Raw genomic sequence first — 19,741 nt, 5'->3', positions numbered from 1 at the left:
TAATATAACAATGAAAGCCATATGTATCATGTCTTAGGTTACCTTTTTTTAGTTGTTATCATTTCCACAAATGATTACCATGTATCGTTAAATTGAATGTATATTTTAAACTGTCCACATCCATCCAACACTCACTATCACGAACCAAATATCTGTTCATTCTTCCGATCCTTTACGAAGAGCGATATTTTGTACGAAGTAATTCGACGATTATTTATTAAATGTATTCTACAATATTTTGATGTATTGTTCAGAAGGTGAGTATCATAAAGGCACGAGGATATCGATTCCGGTTCGTAACCTGCGAGTAGAAAACCCCCTTCAGCGGCGTGTTCAAGATTCCTTATTAAGGGTGATTAGCTTGAAAATGGCCAGATCAAGCGGATGCATGTATACATGGAACCTAGCCTAGGTAAGTGGACGATAATTGAATGTCAGCCTAACCTTCGTACTACCTCTAACCTATGAGTGTTTTTCATCCTCGACTGAAAATGTAGTCCTGCGTTCGCGTGGTTCGGTACCGCTACCTTTTGCTTCTCCGAAAGTGTTCTGAGCACATCGAGGTCTTGAAATTTCCTAAATAAACAATCTTTGGAATGTATACGGTTGGCAGAGGGGCTATAGTGTTATTGCCAAGTGTACGTCGACTTCTTCCGTTCCTATTTCTCTGTGAGCACACAACCTTGCTAGCAAGAACTTGACAGTGTCAACGCGGTTCAGTTCCAAGCCTATCTCTGGTGATAGAGGATTTCTGTAGATGCTTACTTGTCACGTCACAACGCAAAGGATGGACTGTATTCTATTTGCTTAGCTTCTGATCATTTGTGAGTAGATACTTTTTTCACCACAGCAATTAGAATCTCTATAAAGAGATTATTATATTATTTGTAACGTGACAACGTGAAGGGAGGACCTGTATTCTATTTGCTTAGGTTTTGATTATTTGTGAGTAGATACTTTTTTCGTCACAGCAATTAGAATGTCTATAAAGAGATTATTATATACTTGAGATTATTATATTACTTGTGAGGTAACAACACAAAAAAAGAACCTGTATTCTATTTGCTTAGCTTCTGATCATTTGTGAGTAGATACTTTTTTCATCACAGTAATTAAAATCTCTATAAAGAGATTATTATATACTTGAGATTATTATATTACTTGTGACATGGCAACGCAAAGAAAGAACCTGTATTCTATTTGCTTAGCTTCTGATCATTTGTAAGTAGATATTTTATTCGTCACAGCAATTAGAATTTTTGTAAAGAGATTATTATGTAATATACAATATTTGATATGATATCGTGCAATACAGTTGCAATTAAATTAAATAATTTACTATTATTGCGTATCGTGCGCGAATACGATGTGTCAATACCTGTTCGTTATAAGACCCACTATCTTCAGATGCAGTCTTCTCGCGCGCGTACAATACATATGTGCGTTTAGCGAGATAAACGATCGTCGACTGACTCTAATTCAACTGCAATTATTGGATAAAATTATTTATGCACGTAATGAAAAATTGTAAGAAAAATAAAAATTGTTATTCTTTACGATTATTAGAGGGAGACTTTGAAAATTATACGAACTCTAAACATCGAGCCTAGAGAAAATAGTTGAAACGAAGTAATGATAACTGAAACATTTCAAAAATTTGAAACGAGTGTTACGTTTAAATTTTAGTGAAAAAAAGAAATTGAAAGAGAACGAAAAATAGAAATTGAATAAATTACAAAATTGAAACTCGGTTCGAATGGAAAATAGTTGAAACGAAGTAATGATAACTAAAACGTTTAAAAAATTTGAAGCGACTCTATCGTTTAAATTTTAGTGAAAAAAAAAGAATAGAAATTAAATAAATTACAAAATATTAACTCGGTTCTCAAAGATATTTTCAGACCACGATTTAATCACGCTAGAAAAATTTCTTATCGCATACAATGATCACAGTTGAGCCTAGAAGTTAAATTCCAAAAAAAAAAAACGATCTCGGTCGTCAAAGATCTTTTTAAATCACGATTTGTTCACGATTCGCTGGAACTGTCGACCTGACAAGATTTCCGTAGAAAATCGTCGTTTTCACGGGTTTTCGTCTCCAAGTCGTGCCGTGAAGCGACATTATGCCGGCATTACCAGCTTATTATAATTGTAACGTGTAATCGATACGCGCGCAGCGAGCCCGACAATGGCAGCGGTACGCACAATGCAGAAATACGAGGCTGCCCGCGGGGAGGGTTCGGGATCACAAAACCTTCCCTTTTCACATCGGGAACTGCCCGTTGCTCGACGAATAAATGGCCTGATTAAGCACGCCATTTTGCCTGTAATGTAATCTTTAAGCGTACGTCGACTTCTTTCGTTTCTATTGTGCACCGTACGCGATGTCTCGTCGATCATTTCTAAGGATTAAACTTGGACCGCTTTTGTCCGCTCGATTATTCATGTTTCAGGGCACGCAACATCGCGGAAGAAGACGTCGCGTCGCTGTATGAGCGAAATCACGCTACTTTTGTTAATCAGCTCAATTTTGTATTCCCCATTACCCCCCTCTGTTCTCTTATTTTCGTTGCGCGTAGCTTCCGATGGTAAATCAATACTTTTCATCGTTCTGTGTATTTTCAAATCAGAAATTTCTAAAAATTTTCTAAAAATCAAGACTAATTTTCAAATTTCTAAAAATTTTCTAAAAACGAAGACTAATTTTCAAGTTTCTAAAAATTTTCTAAAAACGAAGACTAATTTTCAAATTTTTAAAAATTTTCTAGAAACATAGACTAATTTTCAAATTTCTAAAAATTGTCTAAAAACGAAGACTAATTTTCAAATTTCTAAAAATTAAAATTCGAGCATTCCATTAACTTTACAGAGTGTCTATTTTATCTCAATACGGTAGAATACCCTACGAAGACACCAAGATAGCAAAACTATACTCTTAAATAAATTTTTTACTTTCATCAGTTGCTCCATATCGTGATACAACTACCCTTCGTTTCAAACGACCGAAACACTTGCTCCAAAATTCTCCATTTTCATCTTCTCCTCGAAGAACCCTTTGTGAAACTAGATCTCAATTTTTTTTTCATACTCCGTTCAATTATACTTCGTATTGTACCCGTACAAAGAACGGTAACGATAAATTCCTTTACAATTTCTTTTTTGCTCCAGAAATTCAAGAAGTGGCAAAAAAGAAATAGAAGATCGTACGAATCGTTCGGTCGATCGTCGTAAAATCGACGATTTCGTTAGGTTCGGTAAAATTCGCGCGGAGAGTACTCGACGTGAAAGAGTTCATTGTTGAAGGAGGGTTTCAAACAATGGCGGTCACAATGGTCGTCGTTGTATTCGTGTTTTTTTTATTTTTTTTTCGTTTTTTTCTACTTTTCCAGCGACAATGACGCTCTAACGAATCTCACGGCGACTTTTTAATCCCGACTTTTTTCGTTTCGACCGTTATATTCCTTCATCCTCGAACAGCACTCGATCGCAGTGAAATCGGACGAACCTAACCTCTTTAACGGGTCGAAGGTGTCGTTGAAATCTCCGAGTCGGGGTTGGTGGTTTTTTTCGAACGCGCGGTGCCCCGTAAAAATCATCTCGGCGGGCGTCCGTGGTCTCAAAGGGCCTAAAATGGGATTTACAGGTGCGACCCTTCGTGTAGACGTACCACGTGAAGGGACACGGCGGCTGGCTCGGTTCCTGGTTGTACAAAGTGCATGCAAATTTTCTAAAGGAGACGTCCGCCGTTTTATTTCGGCTCGTTTGTCCGAGTCGATCGTTTCGCGGTCAGCTACGGGGCCTTTGGGCCCCTCCCCCCCTTTGTTCACCACGGGCCCGATATTAAATTCGAAACGCATTAAACTCGAATTGCCTCCGAAATTCACCAGCTCCCAGCACACCCTTCGCGTTACACGCATTTTCTAAGGGAACATTGGGATTCTTGGGACACGTTGCGCGCTTTTCGAGCCTCCATTTTATTAACGAGTCGATTCTGTGTTCGATGAGAATACCTGGAACGGAACCGTCCTTCCCAGACTGCTTTCTCCAGCATCTAGCAAATGGAATTTCATTTCCGGCGAACAGCGTCTCGAAGTGAAACGTACTTCTCCGTGATCTTCGAATGCATATGAATACATAGGTGCATAATATTTATTTTTCGTTCACACGTAGATGGTTTTATATACCGGTATATAAAACTCGTTAGTTACTCGTGGCGAGTGAAATAATTTTTCAAATTTCATTTGTCATTTTTCAAACATTCTACGTATTGTAACTGAGGATCAACGAGCATTTAGTAATACCAAGCGACGCTTAGATTCTTTCGTGTACTTTATTTTCAAGATTGTCGAGGTTCGTTTTCAGAGGAATTAAAATTGATCTGTAATTATACAAAAAAAGTTCTTCGATAGAAAGGGACGTTTACAGATCGTTGAACGATTTGATTAATTAAAAATAAAATCACAAGAAAATGACTCAAATAGATCGACAGGCACCGTAAAAAACTCGTAACAGTTTAAAAATGCACGAAATCACGGAGGTTTAGTGTTCCACGTGCTCCGATCGAGGAAAAAATGGTGAAACCGGTGAAACGTAGAGGGTATTTAGCAACGAACTAAAATTGATCTATAATTATATTGGGTTGTTCGGAAAGTCATTTCGTTTTTTTTTTTGGTGAAAATGAAAGACGATTTTTTTCGAGTGTATAAACATTTTATTAAATTATATATTCTCCATTTTGGAAAACGAAATCATTTTCCGATCAATCCAATAAAAGAAAGTCCCTCGATAGAAGGGGACGTTCACAGATTGTTGAACGACTTGATTAATGAAAAATAAAATCACAAGAAAATGACTCGAGTAGAATGCTAGGCGTCATGAAACCAATAATATAAAAATGCACGAAATCACGGAGGTTTAATGTTCCACGTGCTCCGATCGAGGAAATAAGGGTGAAACCGGTGAAAGGGAGAGGGTATTTAGCAACGAACTAAAATTGATCTGTAATTATACAAAAAAAGTTCCTCGACAGAAAGGAACGTTTACATATCGTTGAACGATTGATTGATTAAAAATAAAATCACAACAAGATAACTCGAGTAGATCGCTAGGCGCCATAAAACTCGACTCGTGACAGTTGAAAAATGCACGAAATCGCGTAGATTCGGTGTTCCACGTGCTCCAATTAAGGAAAAAGGGGTGAAACCGGTGAAATGGAGAGGTATTTAGGAACGAACTAAAATTGGTCTGTAATTATAAAAGAAAGTCCCTCGACAGAAAGGGACGTTTACAGATCGTTGAACGATTTGATTAATTGAAAATAAAATCAGAAGAAAGTGAGTCGAGTAGATCGCTAGGCGCCACGGAACCAATGGTTTAAAAATGCACGAAATCACGGAGGTTCGGTGTTCCACGTGCTCCGATTAAGGAAAAAGGGGTGAAACCGGTGAAATGGAGAGGTATTTAGGAACGAACTAAAATTGATCTGTAATTATAAAAGAAAGTCCCTCGACAGAAAGGGACGTTTACAGATCGTTGAACGCTTTGATTAATTGAAAATAAAATCAGAAGAAAGTGAGTCGAGTAGATCGCTAGGCGCCACGGAACCAATGGTTTAAAAATGCACGAAGTCACGGAGGTTCGGTGTTCCACGTGCTCCGACCGAGGAGAAAAAATCGTTCCACGGGGACAAAGGGTGAAACCGGTGAAACGGAGAGGGTATTTAGCAACGAACGAGCGAATGTGGAAGCCGACACAGCGAAGGTGGAGAACGAAGAAAACGAGGTAGCCGCGAACAGGAACAGAAAGAAGAAAGGAAAGGGGAACCGTCGGACGGGCGTGCTCGCTGCTCGCGCATTGGTGCACCGGTGTGTACGATGTGTGCAGAGTCGCCATGTTGAATATCCCCACTTCCGTTCCACGTGTCGTACACCTACACACGTGTTGGAAACGCGATACCGGTCGCAATATCGTCTTCGGTAGGGCGAGAAATCGGGCCTCGCGCGGCTCCGCCATGGGGGCTGGTTATTCGCCAAAGGGGGGAGGGTGTGGAGGGGCGCACCGTGTTACCCCAACACGAAAAATACGCCACTTCGAAGGGTTGGGACGGAATTTAGACCTCTGCGTTCCTTGCCAGCGAAATTGCCCGAAAGAGTCTTCCGCTTAGGAATTGTTCGCAATGGTTGCACGAGAACACGTTTAATTTGTTTTTTGGAGTTCAAAGAGTTCACAGAGTCTTTCCACTTCGATTTGGAGTTGTTGAAATTACGGAGGAATTTCTGTAAGTGTTTGGAACTTATTTTCTCAAATGTTGAAATATTACTATCGTTGTTAATATCGTGGAAAATTATCGTTGACATCGAAGTAGACGTTAACTTTTGTTAGGAATTGGTGTAAGTGTTTGGAACTTATTTTCTCAAATGTTTTGAGGAATTGGTATAAGTGCTTGGAACTTATTTTCTCAAATGTAGAAATATTACTATCGTTGTTAATATCGTGGAAAATTATCGTAGACATCGAAGTAGACGTTAACTTTTGTTAGGAATTGGTGTAAGTGTTTGGAACTTATTTTCTCAAATGTTTCGAGGAATTGGTACAAGTGGTTGGAACTTATTTTCTCAAATGTAGAAATATTACTATCGTTGTTAATATCGTCGAAAATTATTGTAGACATCGAAGTAGATATTCATTTTTCTTAGTGTCTACTTTGGAGTCGAACGGGTCGATATAGTCTTCGAAAGGAATTTGTAGGAAGAAATTAATTGTTATTTATAGGTAGCTTTTTTTTTATGAGAGTTATGGGGTATTTGAAGCAATTTTATCGAGCCAGTCGTTGAAAGACGATTTAGTCCGAAAGATAAAAATGGTTTTATCTTTCTAAAGAAATTAAATAACTGGACTAATATTTCTCGAAGTGCTTCAGTCTGGAGGTCGGAAACATAACTCGATATTTTTCCAAATATCGACTCTGGCTCGATATTACCCAATGCGGATTCTCTCGAGACTGTCTTCGTTGTTGTTAATATTACGAAACGATAAAGATTCGTGATGCCTCAATCTCGCAACGCGCGCACGTTTACGATCAATTTATTTCCCAGCGTACTTATTACAACGAGTAATACAACTTTTTTCAATTTTATTTGCACCGCTCGAAAGAAATTGTACGTTCGAGTGTGTTGGATACGTGATGCCTCAATTGTAAAGACACGACGCGTTTACGCTCGAATCGAGCGTATTAAACCCTCGCCGATTTAACAAACTCGATTATAAAAACTGGAACTTAACTGAAAACCGTGTGTCGGGCTGCTCAACGCAATTTCGTCGTACTATCGAACGAGAGGGACCCATCGACCGTCGGTATGGAAAAAAAAAAGAACGACGCGCTAATCAAGGAAATTACAACGTGACAACCGCGAGCGACTCATCCGAGCAAAAAACCTAATCAAACGGCTACTTCGAGGCGTAATTTGTGCGTGGATGGAAAAGAGGATACGTCGACCGGGATTCCACGAATCGCCGTCTCGTAGCCGTCAATTATCGAACTTGACTTTTTCCGATACGGTTCGAATTCGAGGGAAACTTTCCATCCATTAGTAACACTGGCCATCGTTCGCCAATTACAGAACCGAGACTAAAATTACAGAATTTCTTACGCGGTTCGACATTTTTCCAACGATCTCCGTCGAAGTGGTCTCTCGTCAAGGGTGTAATCGAACGAACGTGATTCTTTAAACGATGGTTGAAAGTGGTCAGATGTCGGTGATCTTTACACTGTTTCGTGATTTTTCACGAAACAATTTCGTTGGAAATTGAGAACTGGTTCAGGTGCGAAACGTTTGCGCAATACGTCGCCTATCCAGTCGTTTCGACACCGATCTCTGGCATAGAGGCGATCATTAGGCGCGGCCTAAACACAGACATTAACCGTGACACGTCGCTTCGTGTTCTCGAGGGGTTTTGTTCAACGCGGGTCGAAGAAAGTGTCACCGTGCACAACTTGGACACCTTAATCGCGCAATTACGTCGATCGGGTTGCGCGGTGTTCTGTTCCCGGTAATTGCCTCTTAGCACGGCTCGATGGAGATCGATTAGAGTCGATCTGGAAAGTCGGAGCACGGTGGTTGCAAAATCTTGCGCGGCAACCTTCAGGTATATCTTCGTCTCCGTAGACGTCTTCTCGAGAGATCTAACTACTGTACGGAGATGAGAACTCCGATTTGTTACACTGTTTTTTATACTTCTTCCGAGAACGAAAATTTTTGGGCTCTGTCCATACGAAAGAGATTACGTTACGATCGATCGGAGTTATTGGTTAATTTTTCATTTCTGTACAATATTTAGCCTAGACCTCTTCTCTAGAAACCCAATTGCTGTGTAGGGACGAGGGAGTATCATTTGTAGCATTTCTTTCAAGAATGGAGATATCTGTCTTTTGTGATTTTGACACAGGGGATTGTTAAAGATCATCGGACCTATTGATTAATTTCTTATCTCTTCACAATTTAGGATCTAGTGTACATAGACGAGAAGCTCTTTTCCGTATGATTATTTCTTCCAAAATTGGTAATATCTGTCATTTGGGATTGCGACACAAAGGACTGTTAAAGATCATCAGATCCATTGATTAATTTCTTATCTCTTCACAATGTAGGATCTAGTGTACGTAGACGAGAAGTTCTTTTTCGTATGATTGTTTCTTTCAAAAATAGAAATACCTGTGTTCTGTGATTGTATCTATACCGAAGAGACTATGCGATAACCAATTAAGACTGCTAATTAACTTTTCGTCACTGTGCAGTATCTAGGCTCGAAGAATCATCGTAAATAACATTTACTAGCATTTATTATCATTTTTTAAGAAATATAAATACACGTGTCTTACGATTGTGTCAGAAAAGCTACGCAAAGAAAAGAATATAACCAATCTGAGCCATCAATTTCCCATCTCTGCACTAGCCCAGACCTCTTCTCGAAGAACCATCGTAAATAATATTTTCTAGTACTTGTTATCATTTTTCAAAAAATAAAAATACACGTGTCTTACGATTGTGTCAGAAAAGCTACACAAGGAAAAGAATATAACCAATCGGAGCCACCAATTTCCCATCTCTGCACTAACTCAGACCTCTTCTCGAAGAACCATGGTACATAACATTTACTAGTACTTGTTATCATTTTTCAAAAAATAAAAATACACGTGCCTTACGATTGTGCCAGAAAAGCTACACAAGGAAAAGAATATAACAGACCTCTTCTCGAAGAAGCCAACGTAGCCCCTTTACTTGGCGGAGACGAGAAATTATTCATATTGCCAACTTCTCGTCAAGGAACGAAAATACACGTGTCTTTACCATCCCGTCATGGAAGATGTATAAGGAGAAGATCACGGTACGGCCAATCAGAGCCAGCGGCTGACTAGCCGTCTCGTTGCCTCCTCCCGAGGCACCGTGGCCGCCGAAACGGTGACAAGAGAACGACGTAAACGAATTTCGTCGGCGTTACGAGCCACCAAAAAACGTATCGCACAAAGGAGAGGCTGATTCACGGCGCCCGGGAACGTGTTTAACAACGTTACAGGCTCTTCTGACCTCACCTCGGTGGTTCTCCTCGCCCCCACCTCGGGGGACTTTTATTCTCCGAGCGGCAAACGCGGAGGAATACACAAAGTCGCGGAGAGAAACATCACGGAACGGACACTTTTCCCTCCGTTCCTCCGCCCCTCTTCGATCCGGCCCCCGGGGCACGGGAGAAAAAGAAAGCGGACGCGAAGACGTAGAAACGAGGCAAGGAGGCGTCGTCGTCGTCGTCGTCGTCGCTGCCGCCGCGAACGTAACAGAGAAGTGAGAGAGAGAGAAGGGGAGGGGGCAGGGTGGCGGGAGGGTAAGGGGGCTGGAGCCCCCAGACGTATTAATTAAACGACTCATTTTCATCGCACGACAAAAACGTGAGTTTAACGCCCATCGCCGACTAATGCGTCGCCCCACTGCAGCTTCTACGTTTACCGCGTGGAATCGGAGCGGAGAGGTCGGCTTCGAGCCGGATCGCTTCCACCTCGTCGCGTCGACCAATCAGGTAACGGCCGGTGCACGCCTAGCATCGTCGTTCGTGCCGCGACGGACCGCCTACCCCCGGTCGATCTTTACCCCCACCGCGGGCGCCGGCGTTCGCACAGGTGGGGATGGAAGCCAACTCCGGAACACCCCCACCACCGTCCAAGAGCGCCTCGTTTAGCCTGTAATTTGCTCAAACACCAGCAAGCTCTCGTGCCAGAAACATCCGTCAGAGCCGCGGAGCTCTGCCCCTGCTGGAGAGTCTCGAGTACGCGCCGACCTCGGTCTTCGTGGGTCTCTCTCAGTTATCCTTTACGTTGTTCCCCGTGTTACGTATGCAATCGCCGTTATCGCGGCGTACGCGTCGATCGTTCGTTCGTTAACCGGGGTGGTGAAGACTCGATGGAGAAGAGGCGCGGTCGCGGAATGCCTGTGAGTGACGCGAAACACGGCTGACTGTGCGCCGATACGAAATCCCTCGCGATTCGTGTGGGTGACATACCGTCTGATGATCGGGGATCATCGTGGACTGGGTGATCCCTTGGTGACATTGCGAGCCGCGTGTTTAACGATGACTGCTACTACTCTGGTGATCGTGGCGCTGGTTACCGGTGCCTAGAGTGGCCCTGGAGGCCGTCTGAAGCGATCCCTCGCGCGGCAAATACCCGGGGTCGAGGTCCTTGGACGATGGTGATCTTACAGTAGCTGAGATCTCAGCTTCGAGAGACAGAGTTGCCTTTCCCCCGGGCGATAGAGTCGTCCTCCTCCTCCTCCTCCCCCACCGAGGACAGGAGTTATCAGTGTGTTCGCGAGTTCCAAGTGTTTCGCGCGGTGAGGTCCAAAGAGGTAACCCGAGAGGTCCTCGAAGCAGCGAAGGTGGTCGCGCAGGGATGCGGCGGACCTGACTTCCACGCGTTACCTAGTCGTCTGTTCCCGTCCTGACTCAGCGGGATAAAATCCGTGGTGGCCAAGCGTGCGATTAATCGTACGATGATGCCGCTCGCGCCGACGCCAATCGTTCCGGTGCCCTCGAAGCCGAAGATCGGCTTCAGCATCGACTCGATCGTCGGTGGCGGTGGACAGGGACGCGAGGACCGATTGGATCGGCTGGAACGCGTCGAGATCGAAAGGGACGATGGCAGTCCCATGGACGTGGAAGGGTCATCATCGCCACGCAGTCGTCGCGTCACCGCGAGATCACCGGGCGCCCATTCTGAGGGTTCCGATAGACCCGTATCGCGGAGCTCCTCCGTCGAGTCCTATCCAAATTCACGGCGTACACCCTCGCACCCGGGTCTCCATCATCATCACGGGAACCATCACGGGCATCATCATCACCTGTCAGCCGCGACCCACTTGGACTTTAGCCGTACGACCGTGCACAGTCACAGCGGTGGATCGACGCCCAACAACAGCCCCAGTCCGCCTCACAGGATATCCCACGGTGACTCTCCCGTCGGTGGTCATCCCCAGCCGCCACCCGGGGTGGTCAGACCCAGTCCCAACTATCTCGCACCGCCACCCGGTGCAGCCACCGCGGCCGCGGTAGCCGCCGAACAGTTAAAGTCCCTCTACGGGCTACCTGGCCACGGTCCCGCGGGTCCTCAAACCGGACAGAACGAGTATCACACACAACAGTTGGCACTTGCCGCGAATCTCGCCGCGGCCCAGCACTTCCAAGCGGCGAATCTCGCAGTTGCCCTTCAGGCGCATCACGGTGCGTCGCCCCATGGACCGCCGCACGGGCCCTACCCTCACGGCGGTGCACCCGGTGGGCCCCATCCGCCACCGCATCCTCATCAGCCGCCCAGAGACAGTTACCCGCTTTACCCCTGGCTGCTATCCAGGCATGGACGGATCTTCCCTCATAGATTTCCCGGAGGTACGTACACGGTTGCTTCTTCTTTTTTTCTCGGAAACTGGAGGTCGAAGGATTTCGGAACATTCTGACCGGGAGTCCGGGCTTTAGATCCTAACCGGGGCGATCGTATCTGCTACGAACTAGCAACCTGTGTTTCTCGGGAGATAAATGTTCGGGGAGGTTCTTGACCAGTGGTATCTTTCTCGTGGTTAGGTTCTTGGCTATTGGTTTCTTCATCGTTCGATATTTCTTGACGATAGTGTCTCGAGGAGTCTGTGTCCAAGCTCTCTCGGTCCGGAGCTAATGACTGGGGAACAATAATAGCTTATCTTGGTGATTTTTAGAGTTAGATGTTCGAATAGGTTTTTGACACTGTCTGGTTCGAACTAGGTATCTGTGTTTCTCGGGAGATAAATGTTCGGGGAGGTTCTTGACCAGTGGCATCCTTCTCGTGGTTAGGTTCTTGGCTATTGGTTTCTGCAGAGCAATCGATATTTCTTGACGATAGTGTCTCGAGCTGTCTGTGTCCGAGCTCTCTCGGTCCGGAGCTAATGACTGGGGAACAATAATAGCTTGTCTTGGTGATTTTTAGAGTTAGATGTCCAAATAGGTTTTTGACACTGTCTGGTTCGAACTAGGAACCTGTGTTTCTCGGGAGGTAAATCATTGAGGAGGTTCTTGACCAGTGGCATCCTTCTCGTGGTTAGGTTCTTGGCTATTGGTTTGTGAACAGCGATCGATATTTCTTGACGATAGTGTCTCGAGGAGTCTGTGTCCGAGCTCTCTCGGTCTAATGACTGGGAAACAATAATAGCTTGTCTTGGTGATTTTTAGAGTTAGATGTTCAAATAGATTTGTCTTGGTGATTTTTAGAGCGAGATGTTCAATAGGCTTTAGGTTCGGGGCTATCGTTTAGAATCGTATCTTTGTACGATGTGTAATATTTCTTGTTACAAAGTAGAAGATTTACGCATAGAATGTCCTAAAGACTGTTCAAGCTGTAAGGTTGGAGAATGTTAACAATGACGAAAACAATAACAGTTCGTGTCTCGAAAGTTAGACGATTGGGTATGCTCCTAACGAGTGACCTATCGATTGTGAAAGATAGAATCTATTAATATCTCTAATATCAATATTTACTGTCATAAAGTCTAATGATCTGTAATATCAATATTTACTATCATAAAATAGGAAAATGGCGCATAGAATGTAATAAAGAGTCAATGTCCCCGCTATAACGCTAGATAACTCTCGCTATCAATTTATTCTCGCGTTTTTTATCGTATCCCTTCGCGAATTTTCTCGAGAGTTAGACATTTGAGTAGATTCTTGACGAGCGACAGACATCTATCTGGAAGTGTCTTAGCTTCCAAACTGTCGTCTATGAATACATAAATATTCCTTACTACAAAATAAAAAATTTGTGCATAAAATACTCTAAAAAGTCCACGTTACTCTCTAAGGTTAGATACCAATTTTTAATATCTAAAAAACACCAGTAGTTTATTCTCAGCAAGCCGAGTTTCTCCAGAGTTTCCTTAGAGTTTAGTCAGGTTCGTGACAACTTACAGATATCGCCCTAAGAGTACTCTATATATCGTCTACGAAGTCTCAGTTAATATTTTTCTCTAAAAAATAGAGAATCTACCCCGTAGATTCCATGCCTTCGCTCCAACGCTAAATATCAGTCGCTACCAATGTCTGAGAAACACCAAGCGATCCCAGTTTCCCCAGAGTTTCCCCAGAGTTTCCTCAGAGTTTCCTCAGAGTTTCCTCAGAGTTTGGTTAGATTCGTGACAACTCGCATGTATCGTCCTCAGAGTACTCTGAGTACGGTATACGAAGTCTCAGTCAATATTTTTCTCTAAAAACTAGAGAATCTACCCCGTAGATTCGATGTCCTCGCTCCAACGCTAAATATCAGTCGCTACCAATGTCTGAGAAACACCAAGCGATCCGAGTTTCCCCAGAGTTTCCTCAGACTTTAGTCAAGTTCCTGACAACTCGCATGTATCCGCCTTACACTACTCTGGGTACGGTATACGAGGTCTCGGTAAATATTTTTCGTTAAAAAATAAATAATCTACCCCGTGCAACGCGTGTAAGGGGTTCCAGTTCGATTTTCTCGTCTAAACAACACGCGGTTGAAAAACCAGCGACGGTTTAACCAGTCGCTTTCTCCGCAGCGAGATTTCTTCGGTCGATTCGAAGAAAGTCGCGTGTACGAAAGACACCGAAAGAGAGTTTCCCGCTGTGGAGTAGCTCGTGATACGCGATAAATTCGTTTCGAAGCGGTGGTCGGGTAATTGCCCGGTTTTAACGAGGGGCCAGAAAAAGGCGATCGCGTTGCAACGCGACACGGCGTCGATCAAAACATCAAGCCTAACTAGACGCGTTTGTCCGAGATAAGCGGGATCCGCGTGGCCGGCTCGTCATTTTCAGCGGGAGTTAATAAACCCCCGGTGTCTCTCTGGCTGTAACAGGGCAACCGGTTCCCTTCTCGGATACGTTATATCGATACGTTTCGATGTAAACAGCGGCGTCTCCTCGCGACACCGTGGGATCACGGATTCGAGCCGCCAGGAACGAAGAAAACGTCCGTTCCCTCGTTCGCGCGAGCGCAACAATTACGTCCCGAGTTGGTAAATAAGAGTCGGGGTCCCCTGTAGTAAAGACGTTACGCAAAGATTTCGTAACGACGGTTTTGTAACGTTGTTGTCCACGCTATCTCCTTATCGCCCACGAGTTCTCCGGGCCCCCGGCTAAGCAAAACAACCGGCTTTTCCCCTCGTAGCGACGTAATTGATTCATTCGGGCAGCGATAACCGCTCGGTTACGTCCAATTATGAATTATTCCGCGATAGGAGCTATCGTAATCCAAGGAGATAGCGAGTTCCATCCAGTCATCGTCTTGACGCGTCGTCAATGAACCAGGAAGGGGGGGGGGGGGATAGAAAATTTCGTGTACCGGGGTTACCGGTACGGTTCGAGTACTCGTGTCGTTCTTGGTATCTACTCTGAGGAAACTCTGGGGAAACTTGGGTCGCTTGGTGTTTCTCAGACATTGGTAGCGACTGATATTTAGCGATGAAGCGAGGACATCGAATCTAAGGGGTAGATTCTCTATTTTTTAGAGACAAATATTAACTGAGACTTCGTAGACGATACTCAGAGTACTCTAAGGACGATATCTGCAAATTGTTGCGAACCTAATCAAACTCTGAGGAAACTCTAGGGAAACTGGGGACGCTTGGTGTTTCTCAGACATTGATAGCGACTGATATTTAGCGTTGGAGCGAGGACATGGAATCTACGGGATAGATTCTTTATTGTTTAGCGACAAATATTGACTAATACTTCATAGACGATATTCAGAATACTCTGAGGACGATACATGCGAGTTGTCACGAATCTAACCAAATTCTGAGGAAACTCTGGGGAAATTCGGATCGCTTAGTGTTTCTCAGACATTGGTAGCGACTGATATTTAGCGTTGGAGCGAAGGAATGGAATCTACGGGGTAGATTCTCTATTTTTTAGAGAAAAATATTAACTGAGACTTCGTACATGATACTCAGAGTACTCTGAGGACGATACATACGAGTTGTCACGAATCTAACAAAACTCTGAGGAAACTCTGGGGAAACTCGAGTCACTTGATGTCTCTCAGACATTGTTAGCGACTGGTATCTAACATTGGAGCGGGGACATGGAATCTACCGGGTAGATTCTTTATTTTTTAGCGACGAATATTGACTGGGACTTCGTAGACGATATCTAGAGTACTCTGAAGACGATATATCCTCGGTTCTTGACGTTACGAGTGCATATTTTATACGTTCTCCCCCTCGAAATATCTAAAATCGGCTACATCGATGCAAACGATATGTAATTATTGCGGGGAAATGTCGCACGAACGAGTGGAAGTAGTTTTCCTAGCACGATAAGTAACAACTTGAGTGCGATAATATTTTTCTTAACGTTGCAACGAGCGTTTGTACGTGTCTTTTATGCGTGCAACGCGGAGAAGAGTCGCTTTGAAGTTAATTCGGTGAATTATTTGACTCCCGAACGACGGAATTTGTCATACGAGCTGAAAAAAAGTGCGAGCATTTGAATAATTGTACTATTCGTGACGAGTAAGAATATCTCGAGTCTGATGACATTTCTCTCGACACCAAACAGTATCTCGTAATACAATACGGCTGTCAACTCGCGCGGATAATTCGTTCTAAAGTTTATGCAAGTGCAACGTCATTCCACGGAGAAAGAAAAATACCTTCTCAGTCAAGGAAAATGTGTTGTCGTGATACGAAAGGAATGTGAACAGTGTCGATTAACGTTTACTCAATTTTACGAAAACGATCGATTCCGGAATTCATTTTTCGTTCCCCTTGGAATACATTTGCCGTACAATGAGTTTCAAAATTTAATAATCGACATATGCTTCATAAAAAAACCTTATTCAATATCCGAATAACGATACTTTATCAACAGACGTAGGAACTCTTTGTTGTACGTATAATAAATCACGTGTAACTATCGTAGTTGCAACAAATTTCGCTCGCAGATAGCCCAAGACCTCGAAGTTTACTTAATTTTACGAAATTTATTGATTCCGAAATTAATTTTTCGTTTCCCTCGGAATACATTCACCGTACAATGAGTTGTATTTAATAATCGACATATGCTTCGTAAAAAAACTTTATTCAATGTCCGAATAACGATACTTTCTCAACAGACGTAGGAACACTTTGGTGTACGTATAATAAATCACGTGTAACTATCGTAGGAAAATAACAGTTGCAAGAAATTTCGCTCGCAGATAGCCCAAGACCTCGAAGAATGTAAAAACAGAGTTGTCGACCTGTCCACAAAATATTTACAAACGGTCGAGTGAGTGGCAATAAAAAGTGAATAAAAATGGCAAAGAAATTGATAACGAAGGATAACGATCCTGTTGTTGACACGAGCCGTCAATAGTTGAATCGGAAACGTGTTTACACGACGGTTGTCTATTTCTTGCCGGCTCTGTACGCCACGGTGTGAATGGGACTTAATTAACGACGATGCACATAATGCGATAGCGGTTTTATTTATACTTGTGTATCGCAAAAATGACAATGTTTCATAAATTCACCGATTGCTCGTTTTGCCGGGCTCGTTCGTTCGCTCGCTCGCTCGCTCGCTTGTGCGCTCGCGCGCACGCGAGATATATAAAGTAACGATTCGAAGTACTTGAAATTTTACGGCTTGTCGCTTCGTTCATCTCAGACTGCCAGTTAGTTTTATCTGCGATCGCGGACTCGATCATAAATCATTAATCGTAACTTGTAATGGTCCCGGTATTAGCGATGGAATTCTGTTCCAGGGGATGCTCGTTTGTTTATTGACCGTAACTCGTAGTGTTTAGTGCACACGTGGAATGAAATATCGCGGTGTTTTTCAGAAAGCACACGCGCATTCGAGCCTCGTCGCGGTCTTCCGTAACAGAGTGCCAATGATTTATAATCCTAACAACATTTTCTCTGTTCTCTTTTATCCATTTTCGTTCTATCTCCTCGTTGTCCTTTTTTCACCGGCCGAGTTTCGAACATTGGATCGAACGGAGCATCGTCGTCGAGACCGAACAACATATTTTGAAATCGGTGCGCGTAAACTGGGGAGATACGAGTATTATTGGTGCAGTAGTGGGGAGATGTCGACATTGATGCACGAAAAAGTTCCACGAGACGCCGAGGCGCGCTTCGAACGTTGTAAATAAACGTTTAGAAAATTGTCGAGGGAGTTACGTTCCCAACGATACGAATTTTCGAAACGGCGCCGTATCTTCGCGGCTTGTGAAACAATTAAACGTTATTGACGCTTCTGCGTAAGCTTGTTAACACGTACGGAGAGGTTTCCGTGGCGCTGGACACGTCACAGAACGATAACCCCGATGTGCAATAAACAAATGGGAAAATAGTAACGCGAATAAGTATCAAGGCTGGACGTGAAGTAAATGGCTACTGCCACGGTACTAAATTCAAAATGTACGTGCACGTTCGTACTGCAAGCCTTCTTAGGCTATGACGCAAATTGCACGTTCTGCTGGAAGGGTTAACGAACTGTGATTTCGAACGAAAACATTGAACGACGTCGATCAATTTTTACAAAGCTTCTCTTTGCACTTGCCCGCCCTACTATTTTTCTATTCTTCGAGAAGGATGTGTTCTTCTCGAATCAAGTTTCAGACGCTCGAGATATTTTTCTTCACCACGATTAACATACGAAATAAACATTTTCCATTAAAAAGAAAGTCTTCTCTTTGGCTTTGCACGCGCTACAATTTTTCTATTCTTCTTGAAGAAGATTTTCTATTCTTCTCAAAGGAGATGTTCTTCTCGATTCAAGTTTCAGACGTTCGAGATATTTTTCTTCATCATGATTAACACACGAAATAAACATTTTCCATTAAAGAGAAAGTTTTTTCTTTGTCCTCATTCACGTTACAATTTTTCTGTAGCATACAAAATAAAAATTTTCCATTAAAAAGAAAGTCTTCTCTTTGCCTTTGCTCGCGCTACAATTTCTCTATTTTCCTCGAAGGAGATGTTCTTCTCGACTGAAGTTTTAGACGTTCAAGATATTTTTCTCCCATACGATTAATATACAAAATAAACATTTTCCATTAAAAATAAAGTCCCCCTTTCTCATTCTCGCAAAATGTCCCCTATTTCTCTACAAGGCGTCTCGATGGTGACGCCATGTTTATTTCCACGCGTAATGAAGATACACGTGTCACTGGATCGTCTACAAATGAATGCGCAATGCTTGAAAAAGCTGTTATCAGTGGCGCTCGGGGGCAAAAAAAATCTACGCACCGTGACAAGCTCGACGAAGAGAGATTCTCTCCCTTTTTAGCATCCACGGCGCGGAATCCGTGATTTCTGCGTTACGCAACCGATAATTTCCATCGCGGGTAATCTGCCGCGCCGAATCTCGGCCGTGTTATTACCGTTATTAGCTCGCGTCATTATCGTCGGGTGTCGTGCGGTGCAATCAAGGTGGGAACCAAATTTTCGCTCTTAATTATATCTCGTTTCGTTTCTTTCGCCCCGGACGAAGATTGACCCTTTGCGGTCGATGATTCCTCAGCGCGCGGAACTCGTTGAAATATCTCGAAGCGAAAATTACGCACGATTTTCAATAATAACGTTACCGCGATATTAACGATCGAATAACACCAACAAAAATCACGTATAATTAAAGAGTCGGGAAATAATTTGAAACAACAAAATTTCTTCGATATCGAATGCCAATTACGACGTTTTTTCAATTTTCATAAATATCCAGTCAAAATCGGTATACGACAATTGTGACATTGCCGTGTGTGCGTGTCAGAACCGATACACGACAATTATGATATTTCTTTCGTTTCCATAATTGTTCCGATGGGAACTGACACGCGTGACAATTTTCAAAAATATGATTTTCGAAATCGTTTCAATCCCCTTTCAGGAGTCGTTTCTTTTGTTTTTCGAGTTCATCGACCGTTCGAAAAATCACGAGGCGGTTTTTCGTTCGGAAAATCGGGCACAGCCGGCTGGTTTCCGTTTTGTTCGTATCGGGCAACGTCGCCCCGTTTTCAGGATCGCTCGTTTCCGCGACACCGCGATACCTAATCGGGCGGCAATCAGGCATCACGAGGCACAGAGTTACTTACGAGGTCAGTTCCACGCGGCCTGGCAGCGGGAAACGAGAGAAAAGGCGAAACGTCTCCGGCCCCGAGGAGACAATTACCATAAATTTACCGCGATCGGCGCGTATACGGCGCAGGTACTCGCCACCCGGT

The 19,741-nt window shown here is 43.5% G+C and overlaps 1 protein-coding gene across 2 annotated transcripts in view; it reads left to right on the top strand.

Moving 5' to 3' along the window:
* Positions 1-10,284: 10,284 nt before the first annotated feature.
* The window catches only part of LOC143146380 (uncharacterized), a 63,425-nt gene continuing 53,968 nt past the window's right edge, over positions 10,285-19,741 (top strand). For both annotated transcript variants that reach the window (XM_076310622.1, XM_076310623.1), the window contains exon 1: positions 10,285-11,928. In XM_076310622.1, the coding sequence (XP_076166737.1) occupies positions 11,037-11,928 (892 nt within the window). In that variant the 5' untranslated portion in view covers positions 10,285-11,036. The remainder of the gene's footprint in view (positions 11,929-19,741) is intronic.

Source organism: Ptiloglossa arizonensis, chromosome 4 (genome assembly GCF_051014685.1).
Source record: "Ptiloglossa arizonensis isolate GNS036 chromosome 4, iyPtiAriz1_principal, whole genome shotgun sequence".
NCBI classification, from domain to species: domain Eukaryota; kingdom Metazoa; phylum Arthropoda; class Insecta; order Hymenoptera; family Colletidae; genus Ptiloglossa; species Ptiloglossa arizonensis.
This window is presented reverse-complemented; position numbering and strand designations above follow the sequence as displayed.